General features: G+C 31.1%; 1 protein-coding gene across 1 annotated transcript; it reads right to left on the bottom strand.

The window, feature by feature from the left end:
• Window positions 1–471: 471 nt before the first annotated feature.
• LOC123302345 (very long-chain specific acyl-CoA dehydrogenase, mitochondrial) lies at window positions 472–10,111 on the bottom strand. The gene is made up of 8 exons (XM_044885238.1): window positions 9,905–10,111; window positions 9,642–9,831; window positions 7,364–7,704; window positions 5,834–6,404; window positions 4,321–4,489; window positions 3,297–3,484; window positions 2,705–2,917; window positions 472–1,222 (listed from the first exon to the last, which is right to left on the bottom strand). The coding sequence occupies exons 1-8, from the start codon at window positions 9,970–9,972 to the stop codon at window positions 1,085–1,087; spliced, it is 1,878 nt and encodes a 625-aa protein (XP_044741173.1). The 5' UTR covers window positions 9,973–10,111; the 3' UTR covers window positions 472–1,084.
• Between the last annotated feature and the right edge of the window lie 2,011 nt (window positions 10,112–12,122).

Genomic DNA, 12,122 nt, shown 5'->3' with positions numbered 1-12,122 from the left:
CACAGGACTGCCGTATGTCCTTAAATGAGCTCGCAGAACAAATGAATGTAAAACTGGTATGGGTACCGGGACACAGAGACATCCAGGAAATTGTGAAGTCGCCGAGTTCGCTAGAAATGACACAATGATATCAGACACAAGCATCAATAAGCATCCGGGAGTTCCATTTGCGAACTGTAAACTGCCCCTCAAAGAGGATATCTTAAAAAGGGTCAATCTTAAATGGAGGGAGGAACGTACTTGTGGTACTCTAACCTAACCTTACCTTTCCACTGCTGAAAAATCAGTGAATGAAATTGATAAAGGGAAATAAAATTAAAATTAAAATACAATATATCGTATACAAAAATATATAAATTTGTTATTATTTATAATAATCTACATAAAATATTTATACAATTAAAATTCAAAAAAAGAAAATATAATTTTAACATGTGCGCACCCAGATTATATCCCAAGGTGAGGCAGTCAGAAATTTTTGAATCAAACAAAATTTCAACAATATTTAAGCATACTTAACCATCTAAGCGTACGATCAGTCCAGTTACAGGGTGGGTGTAGCTACCCACCACTGCCACCTTTCTCGGCACGCCCGTGCATATTATTAATATCAATTATATTCAATAATTTTCCATTTAACGGATATATCCTGAATATAATCCTATTGCATAAATTTTCTCTTACCAATATGGAAAAGTTTATTTAAAAAAAGCAATTTGATGATTATTACCAATCTAATAAAAGAAAACTTTTTACATTTCATTTACCTAAAATTATTTTTTTTAAATTAGAGAAATTTGAGCAGCGATCGAATTGTTGAAATCCAAGACTGTTTATTTCAAATTTTTCTGATATTTTCAGCTTTTTCAGAGGTCGATCGCCACCCTAAAATTGAATACTGTAATCTTATTCGACTAAATTTAAAAAAAGTTATAGTTCCTGAGATAAATGTATCTCCTAATTAGAAACAAAAAAGAGAAAAAAAAACTTTGATTAATTAATTAAGAATAAATAACATAATTAATAATTACAACAATTTACAATAAAAATTTTGTCATATAAAAGTTTTTTGATTTGAATGTTCTTAAAAACCTAAAGGATTTGGTTGTACAAGACCTTCTTTCTCGCAAATTGTTTTGGCAATAGTACTTAATTTACCGAATGTATCCAAATGTTTACCAGATCCAATTATTTTTAAGTTTGCTGCAACTCGTTCGGATGCCTGAAACATTAAAAAAATAATGTTGTTAAATTACAGTTAAGTTTAATTTTGATGATGAATGATGTTTTAACTTCACAATATAAGAGATTGAAAATACAGATATCGAAAAAATTTATTCTTATTTTTCGTCAACATACATGAAGTTCAAAAATCATCATCAAAGTTGAAAATAAGGTACAAATAATATCAACCACAAGTCTAAACTTGCCTTACGCTCGTACAGAGCCCGATCCAGAGAGGGGAGGGCACTAAAAATATTATACAAAGTAATCTCGATAATCGGAACTCAATAAACCCAGAGCTATTCAGAAAACTGGGGTTGTATAGAAAAATTCACTATAATTTATAAATAAAATAAAACTCTAAAAAAAAAACACCACTAGAATCAATGTATTTAAGCGAAACTGTACATATAATACATATACCCTGTATACAGGGTGTCCTTTTAAAGTTGACATATGCTTGAGACTCGAAAAATAACTTTTATCGATAAAAATGCTTCAAACAAAAAATATTGGGTGTCTTACGCAGATATTAAACGTGACCTAGGTTTTAAAAACTCAATCTTCTCCATAACTGGTAATCGAAAGATAAACACTTAAAATTAGAAATTTGTTATTTATTACAAAAGTAACATTTTTCATCCGAAACATTTTTCCGCAAATCGTACAGTTTAGGCAAAAGCGGATTGAAAAGTTTTACCCAAAATTATATTTTTGTATCAAAATTGTTATTTCGTATAATTCTAGTAAAAGTGGTTTTCAAATTTAATGAACAAACGCACAAAAAGCTAGATTTTTACTATCAATTACTGCCGAAACTATTCGATTTCTAAAAAAATGTTTTCACATTAATAAAGAACAACTTTCTAATTTAAAGCGTTCATCTAATGTTTGTCATTTATGAATCTGCATGAAGTTTTAATTGAACCTGAAAATTAAGATCGAATTCGATACCGGTATGAGATGTGTCCCTTTTAAACTAATATTTTTCGTTTGAAGCATTTTCCTCGATTAAATTTATTTATCGAGTTTCAAGCATATGTATTATCGAGTGTCTAGCAACTTAAAAAAGGACACCCTGCATATGCTATGAGTAATGGCGGCAAATATTATTTTTGCCCAGAGCGGCTAAATACCTAGATCGGGCCCTGCGCTCGTACTACATGCGGAAAAAAAAAGGTTTCGAGCACAAATTATTTATTAGGTCGTGGCGCCATGATTGATCAAAGTACAAGAGCATGTTACGATTCACATATGCAGAGTTACGTAATAAATTATTGCATTTCATCTTTTATTTTGCATTAGAATTCGTTTGTTTACGCTAAGCGTTAGTGATAATTCTGTATATGTACCAAATGACTTTTTGCTTCGATTATTTTCGGAGTAAATAGTTCCGGTTTTCTTTTATTGGATGATGGAATTATAAAAATGCATACACTGACCTATTAAAAAAATAAATGTAAAATATCTTCAGACTTACCTCAGCACACCAAGCTTGAGTCAATTCTTTTTCATATTCAGCAGTAGGAAGTTTATTATTTAAGGCACTTGTGGCTCTAGAAAGTACAACAATCATTGCGTAAGAATCCATGGCCGCGTTTGCTAGACGATTTAACAAGAATTGTTCATCGACAACATTTTTTCCATACTTGATTAACATCATTTCAACAACTTGTCCAAATGTGTCCACACTCTAAAAAAGTAGGAAAAACAGATTTAGGTTAATGAAATCCATTAAACTTATTTCATGTCGGCTCATTTTAAGGTGTTTGTTTCTCTACAGTATTGTAAGAAAGTTTTGGTTTATTTCACTGTACATACATATATACCAAATACATGCTTTGTAGTCAAGTAATGTGTTATTTTTAGCTTTAGAATACCACGCAACTACAAAAATATATAATATATTGTGTGCAAGTATTGTTTAGAAATTTGATAATATAGATATCTCTCTTCAATCATCACAATACTCTAACTATAGTTCATCATTTTTTCAGCCAACTTTGAATGATAAAATAATAATAAAAAGCCCGACCCTTGCATATCTCCTTAAGGAATATAAATATACATACCTTGGACACCAATGCTGCCGATGAAGCTAATTCAGGATGCACCAATTGGCTAAACGATGGTGGACTACTTAAACCTACAGATCGGATAGCTCGCTTAGAGGCTTCACTAAATATTAATCCTAAATTAGCTGCTGGATTTTTGAATGCTTTTTGTAATTCACGTAAATGAGCTCCAGCATATTGAATACCTGCAATATGAACAAAAATTTAATCAACAATATAATGTGTAAACCACTCCATATACTTCTATATACAGAGTGCAAAAAAAAAAAAAAAAAAATTATACATTGATGAAATTTTAACGCGACTAGCAATTACTCATTTGGGAAATAATATAAGGGATTTCAAGGAACTGTAAAGAGAATAAAAACCACTCTTTACGTTCCAGCCTGCAGAATTGTAGAAAATTAGGAAAACAAGATACAGAACGACTTAATTTTAAGGTAGTACGAGCGCTATTAATTTATATACATTAATTTTACTTGTACTAAGCTGTAACAACTTTCGAAAAAAAATTTAAGTGGTATTAGGCAATGCGTTACTACCTAGAGTAAAAGGGTAAAATGTTAAAAAGATATAGGACCCCGCAATATTAGATAGGAAAATGGCGTTCTATGAAACTTTTTCTAACCCACCCTAAAATGTTCTTTGGATCATTCTGATCAAAAGCTCTCCCGGCCACAAAAATTTTTAACGAGTTGTTTTCGAGCTACGGGCGATCAAAGCTACGAATATAATATAGTTTTAGTATATGACTAGGAAAATGGTCTTCTGTGAAAACTTTTCAAACAGCCGCCAAAATGTTCTTCCGATTCTTCTGATCACAATCTCAAAAAACTAAATTTGTGGCCTGAGAGTTTTTGATCAAAACGGGGGGTTCTTTGTACTCGAAGGGCGCCACTAGGAGGGCGAAAAAATAGGGGAAAATACAAACAAAAATTGGGAGGACAAATTTTTATGGTCAGGGTGAACAGCGCAACTAGTTTTAAGTAAAAATTTTCTACTAAATTTAGGTTGAACTTACCAGTTAGCGCAACAAACAATCTTAATATGTCGTTAGTTCCTTCAAAAATTCTGAATATCCTTAAATCTCTGAGTACTCGTTCAAGGCCGGTAGATTTCATGAAACCCATACCACCCAAAATTTGAATTGCTTCATCGACAACAAACCATGCAGATTCTGAAGCAAAACACTAAAACAAAATTTTATTGTTAAAAAAATATTGTTTCGAAAAACAATCTACTAAAATAGGATTTAATAAAAAAACAACATTTGTTGAAATACGACCATTTAACAAGGACGAAATTAAAATTACAGGAATGTAATGAAACAAGCAATGATGAAAATCGGAATGCGCTTCATTGCAGATGTTCCATAGTAAATGAATTCAGGGTTCCGTACCCATAAAGTTTTATTTCTTATAGGGTTTTACGGATTCAAATAACATGGATAGAAATTACGTTGATTTCTATACGGTCTGCAAGTCACACAATCCAGAATTCCCAAACCATAAATAGGGGAAAGGGGTAGCAAATCGACAATATCAAAAAACCCAACATTTCTCTCAACTGCATACTAGACTCTTTAGCTGTGATTTTACTCAATTTTACATGTTTTTTTTTAATCGATGTATTTTTTAACTTGGATCATCAAAGAGCATTTTATGGAATGACAAGGTCCGATGAAAAAGGTTATATCTCTGTAACTAGATCATCCTGATTATATATGGAAGGTTTACACTATCCCTAATTTGTGTACCTTTTTCTGTTAAGAGAAGATTCTGAAAATTAGATTGTCTTTATTTTCGGTCAGATCGATTTAAGCTCAGTGTAAAACTGTAGAACGTGGTTAATTAATAATAATACATAAAAGGAGTATCGCAAATGGGTCCCTAGCACAAAAACCAATGGGTCCTCATTGCCCTCTTTGAGAACAACCAGTCATCCGAAGGAAAGACGTATACGGCTACGAGCTGCTATTTTAAGCAGATGAAACTATAAGATTCTGTCGACCTGATGCCCTACAGGTTTCTGCACTTGCAAATAACATGTTTGGAGTTTTCATTGTCCTCCATACATGCCCTGAAAGTGCCTGTGCAAAGCCCCACTAATCAAGATGGGCTTGTCGTAGCCATTCTTTTATTCGGTAAATTACAGATCAAATCTTGATGCTTTTAAGGCCCGAAATGCGGCCTGACTAGAATGTGATTTATAGACCTGGAATAAAGGAAGCAATCCTTCTAGATCAGTATGCGACGGTTTTCTCACGATATAAAATTTGAGATTGATTTTTTTTGGAGCAAGACAGATCGAGATGCGATTTTTTGCATTCGATTCAGGAAGTCAATTATAAAATTTGTGACCTATTTTATTCTATACAATCCATGAAAATTTTTTTTCATTTTTCTCTAAAATTTTTCACAAAAATGACCAAAAAATAAAAAATCGCATCTCGATCTGTCTTGTTCGAAAGAAAATCAAAGCGTTTTTAATGTTACATCGTCTCGCTTATATGAATATAATTTATGAGAACTTACTTTTGAAATAGCAGCTTCTAAATGATAATCGACAGATCCAGTATCCATATTTCCAGAAATATTGTATGCCATCGATTCCGTAACATATTGTAACATTGCCATACGTGCAATTTTCTCTTGAATTGTTCCAAAAGAGTCAATCCGTTTACCAAATTGGATACGTGTGGTGGCGTGATCTACAGCTTTCTTGATAGCATATTTCATGGTACCACTTAAAGCAGCGGCCATACCAAATCGACCATTATTTAAGATATTCATGGCCACTTTGAATCCATTACCTTCACCGCCCAAAACATTTTCTACTGGAATGGGTACATCTTCATAGTACACTTCAGTTGTGTTGGAAGCTTTGATACCCATTTTGTTTTCTGGTGGACCACTGCTAACACCACCAAATGAGCGCTCCACAATGAATGCGGTTACTTTATCTTTGGTTTTTCCTGTTTTTGGATCCACGACTGGTGTTTGAGCGAATACAGTCATTATTTCAGCAAAACCACCGTTACTAATCCAAATTTTTGAACCGTTTAAAATGTAGTGTTTACCGTCTGCGGATTTTACTGCACGAGATCTATATAAATACAAAAAAAAAATTTTAATAAATTTTCAACAAACTTAAAGAAATGGAACAGGGTAAAAGGACCCTGTACAAACCTTGCAGTAATACTTTAAGTGATAAATTAGAGATAAAAGTTAAAAGCAGAATATTAATGGCCATTTCAAAAACACCAAAAATCCATTGAAAAAAGTATTTTAGCAAAAAGCAACTTTAACAAAAATTGCAGAGCTTGATGGGGGACATCACGTTTTGACATCAGATTAGAATTAGTCCTCCGGGTTGTTTTAATACTCAATTTAGATTCTAAAAGGTAAGAAATAGAAAGTTGATCCTCATAAAAAATATTTTTGTTTAAAACATTTTTTTCGAAAATCGTTAACTTTCGAAGAAAATGCGACTTTAACATTATTGCATTTAATCGAAAGAAAACACGCTAGTTACAGAAAATGCTTTAGAAAAAAGTTGTGAAAATTATAGTTTCAATTATATCTTCAAATGATCCTGAAAATTTACCTGGGCTTAAAAGTTATTAACATAGACGAATGGCCTTTATCGTCCTTAAAAATAGAATTGTAGGTCAAAGTCATGGACACATCCAAACCTCTATTGTCCTTGACAACTTTTGGCTGAAGCATTTTTCTGCAGCTAGCGTGTTTTCTTTCGATTAAATGCTATGAAGACACATTTTTAAGTCGCATTTCCTCCGAAATCTAACGTTTTTCGAAAAAAAGGTTTTAAACGAAATTGTTAGTTTTTTTCTTATCAACTTTCTAGTTTAAAGTGTATAAATTAAAATGCTGTAAGAGTACAGGTCTCGAAAATCCTTAAAAAAAATAAAAACCTACAATTTAACGAAAATCAACTAATTACAAATTCCTAATTTGCCCGGACTATTGAGATACCTCTCCAACATCCAAACATTGATATTAGTCAGTGAATTGATAAATTTTAATTCATAAAATAAAACTTACTTAATTGAGCCAGCATCAGATCCCGATGAGGGTTCGGTTAAACAAAATGCAGCGAATTCACCGGATGTAACACGTGGTAAATATTTGGCTTTTTGTTCTGGAGTACCAAACAATAAGATACCCTTGAATCCAATTGATTGATGAGCACCTAAAGTGATACCAACACCCAAGTCATTAGCGCCAACAATTTCTACAAGTCGTGCATATTGAGTGTTGTTTAAACCAAGACCACCCAAATCTTGTGGTACTTGTAATCCAAATAATCCCAAGTCCCAACAACCTTTCATTGATTCTTCAGCAACTTGCGCAAGAGAATCATTTTTGGCTGGATCATTTACTTCCTGAAATTGAAAATAATAATTTAAACCATCTTAAGTATGAACAATTTTCAACATTTTCCGTACATCAATTTAAAAAAACTTGAATAAAACAAGAGAAAAAAAGTCAATTGTTGAAATAACCTGTATAGTTAGTCTTGACCTTATAGTTTGTCATAACTTTCTCCCTCACGGTTAAAAAATATTAAATAATGTTTACGAAAAAATGTTTCAAACAAAAGTTGTTTATTTTTTTATAAGGAACTTTTCTTCATATTTAAACTTTCTAACGGTTTATAAGATGGGTCTTTTCCTTTTTTAGCTATCATGATGACAGACAGACAATTTTGTGTTTGTTATAGTTTTTTAAATAATGGCCACGAAAATTTTGTCCTAATTTGAACCCTCATGTGAGAACAATGATATTTACGAAAAAATGTTTCAAACAAAAGTTGATTATTTTTTTATAAGCAATTTTTGTTTTTTCTCTAACGGTTTACAAGATGGGTCCTACGGATCCAAGACCCAATGGACATATTTACGAACTCAAATTCACTTTTTACGTCCTGAGGACGCTATGAAAATTTCAACTTGATATCTCTTTTCGTTTTTGAGTTATCGTGATGACGGACTGACAGACGGACAAACGCAAATGGAGTAATTAGGTGATTTTATGACCACCTATACCAAAATTTTGTTCGTATTAAATAACAAAACGCTCTTATGTAACATCTTAGAAACGTCAAGGACAAACATTTTGCTCTTTACGGTGTTCCAAAACTTATATTTTATACACCGAGTTTGCATTTTTCCTGTGTTATTTTTTTCATGTTTAAAAAATCGCCATTTATCCCAATCACTCGAATGACATAATCCCATACATTAGAATTATAACGGCAAATATTAGATAAGGGTAAAACCACTAGTTGAAACTACCTGCAAATTTTCAACTACCTATTTTTACTAGTTTTTTAGAAAATTTACATCAAAGTATTGTCCTAACTTTCGCTCTCACAGATAAACAAGGATGTTTACGAAAAAATGTTTTAAACAAAAGTTGTTTATTTTTTTGTAAGCAACGTTTCTTACATTTAAACTTTTATTATATCTTATGGCTTAAAAGACCTATGTTGCTAATTTACGAACTCAAACTCACTTTAACGTCCTAAGCACGTAATACAAATGTCAGTTTGATATCTCTTTTCGTTTTTGAGTTACCGTGCTGACGGGCGGACGGATAGACGTACGAACAAATGGAAATAAACTAATTAGGTGATTTTATGAACATCTATACCCAAATTTTGTTGTATCGTTACAAACATGGTACTAAAATTAGTATACCTTGATATATATTTTATACATACAGGATATAATAATTCTAGAATTTTGACTATACAGGATATTTCAACAATTAATTCAGTCAATTGTTTATTTTCACTTTTATATTTTAATTATACGCTACGTGTCAAAAAATCATCTTTGACAGATAATAATCTAAACTAAATGACAAAATTGACACTTCATTTTTAAACACTTTATTTTGCACCGCAACTACCTTAAATGATTGAATTAAATTGATTTAATATATATTTTCATAAGAATTTAAAATATTTGGCTATTTTTCAAAAACGTTTATTATGTTCGAAATAAAAAATTTGGGTTACACGTTGAACATTTTCTTCTCACAAATATAATACAGTAAAATAATTTTAATAAAAAAAGATAATTTTCCAATTTTCCAACATCCTGGATGAAAACTAGTGTATATAACATACTTCAAAATCACTAATTTCATGACTATAACTAATAAAACTATTTCAGGGTTATGAATTAAAATTCTTTTCTTTTGATAAATCATTGAAATATTTTGAAATTATCTCATTTCCTTATGACAATAAAATGATTAAAACTTATCTGAGTAGGCCATATCATAAAAAAAAATATGACAATAAAAAGCTTACCTCGAAAAATTTATAAACTGGATCAACCAACATTTGCAACGTTTCCTTTTGCTCCTCGTTCAAAACATTTGCATACGGGAATATTTGATTTGTTTGAATTTGTCCACGAAATATGTTCATTGTAAAAGATTGGTTCTCAACTTTTTGGGCATCCTCTTTGGGTTTTGTTTGAGCAGCTGTAGCCAAACATCTTTAAACGAATAAAAGAAATTTTGAAAAAAAAAAACAAAATTATGGATTTCTAGACAAAAATTTCATTTTACCTTGATGAAAGTTGTAAAGATTTTTGTGATGATTCTAACTTTACAACAAAACGACCAACTCGCAACATTTTGAACTTGTTTTTAAATAAAAATTCTAGTTAATTAACAAAAAAAAAAAGAATAATTAAAAATTTTGACTAGAATTTAATAACTCAACCGAACCACTATAAAATAATAAATGAAAAATTTTTGCATAGAGCCAATGTATAAATAAATATATTAAACTATGGACTCAGTCCAAAGGTGATTCCTTCATATTTCGTAAACAGTCAACGTCATAACCAGCCTTTTTTTGACTTTACACAGGGCTGTTCAAATTATATGTAGGTTTATATTTGCTTACACAGAGTTTCATCAACTTTGATTAAAATTACCACCACATTTATACATTCATAAAATTTTTCATATTTGTTTAAGGTAGTACGAGCAGTACCAAGGCAATTTTAGATTTAGGGTTGAAATTATTAGTACCTTATTTTCAACATGGATGTTTTCATGAATGTAGACGAAAAATAAGAAGAAAATTTTTCTATATCTGCCTTGATTTTCGACATATCGAAAGCTGAATAATTAAATATTTTGGAAATTACTCCAGATATCGAAAAATTTTATTCTTACTTTTCGTCTTATATTTTTTTTTCGAAAAAATATATTTTTTAAATTTGTGTCCTCACTACCGTGCTCATACATCCTTAATTAGTCGGACACAACGGGTTTTTTTTTGTTTTCAATAATTTATTAAGGGTTTAACTTTAATTTAAATAGTTTTTATACCATGCATATATATAATATGCAAGGTATACTAACTTTAGTCCCAAGTTTGTAACGCTTAAAAATATTGATGCTACGCACAAAATTTTGGTATAGATGATCATAGAATCATCTAATTAGTCCATTTCCGGTTGTCTGACCCTCTGACTGTCTGTCCGCCTGTCCGTCAACACGATAACTCAAAAACGAAAAAAGATATCAAGCAGAAATTTTTACAGCGTACTCAGAACGTAAAAAGTGAGGTCGAGTTCGTAAATGAGCAACATAGGTCAATTGGGTCTTGAGTCCGTGGGACCCATCTTGTAAACCGTTAGAGATAGAACAAAAGTTTAAATATAAAAAATAGTCCTTATAAAAAATAACCAACTTTTGTTTGAAAAATTTTTTCGTAAGCATCACTGTTTACTAGTGAGGGAGCAAATTAGACGTAAATTGTATAGTATGTATGATATGGGAGTATCAGTTATGTATGTGTGACATGTATGTATGTGTAATGTGATAGAGTAATCAACACTGTCTATGCATGGTATTTCAACAATTAACTCAGTCAATTGTTTGTTTTCACTTCTTTTTTTTTTTTAATTTCCATCAACTAGTTTTGGAGAAATCTATGAAAACTCATCATCTACCGTTTCCCCATAAGACCAATGTTAAATATGCCTACTTTTGAAGTCATTTATTTATTTAAATAATCGAACAACCCCCCCCCCTCCTAGAAATTTCAGAATTGATTAAGATTTAGTCCTAACTACATATTAAAAAACAAGCTTTTATTTAAAATTGCTTTGGTACTCGTACATCCTTAATTGAATTTTACATTCATTGTTAGTAAAGATTGCTACGATGGCATTTTTTAGTAACAGAGATGATTAGTATTTATCTTTGAAATTTAAATAATATTGAATAACTGTAAACATTTTTAACAGGTAGCGAATTAACGACCTCTGATACTTCGGATCAGAGAATTAGCACGAAAGGGCAAGGGTCACACAGATGATCCTCGTTCACCTGTATAATTTTTCATGTATTGAAGACACGAATGGCATACTATTGTTATATATAGTTTTTGTTTTACAAAAACGTTAAACGAGTGAATAAAGTTAATTGTTCAAATATCTTGCATATATTGAGATTAATAAACTTACATAAATTGGGTGAGATATTGTATACTTATTATTAAAAGATGCATTTTATTGAAAAATGATTATGTCTTTTCCAGTTTTGAAATGCATAAAACATCAGTAAGGGGGGGGGTTGTAAAAAACACTTTTTTTTTCTGATTGAAAAGTCACATTATTGAGACTAACAAAACTTGTTTACCAACTTTCAATCGTCTCGCTTGAATTGAGATTCTGTACACATATTCAAAACCATAAAAACCGACACTCTATGTCACATATTTGACATTAGCCAACATGTATTCTGATTTCAATCTTTTAGTTTAATT

Source organism: Chrysoperla carnea, chromosome X (assembly GCF_905475395.1).
Source record: "Chrysoperla carnea chromosome X, inChrCarn1.1, whole genome shotgun sequence".
Lineage (NCBI taxonomy): Eukaryota > Metazoa > Arthropoda > Insecta > Neuroptera > Chrysopidae > Chrysoperla > Chrysoperla carnea.
The sequence above is the reverse complement of the archived record's forward strand: the minus strand, read 5'-3'. Positions and strand labels throughout refer to the sequence as shown.

Excerpts from the sequence above, each read along its gene's own strand:
- LOC123302345 (XM_044885238.1), bottom strand. The coding sequence starts at position 9,972 with ATGTTGCGAGTTGGTCGTTTTGTTGTAAAGTTAGAATCATCACAAAAA. Across the intron at positions 9,832-9,904 it reads TCTTTACAACTTTCATCAAG|ATGTTTGGCTACAGCTGCTC; the intron begins GTAAAATGAAAT and ends ATTCGTTTAAAG. Across the intron at positions 3,485-4,320 it reads ATTGTTTGTTGCGCTAACTG|GTATTCAATATGCTGGAGCT; the intron begins GTAAGTTCAACC and ends TTCATATTGCAG.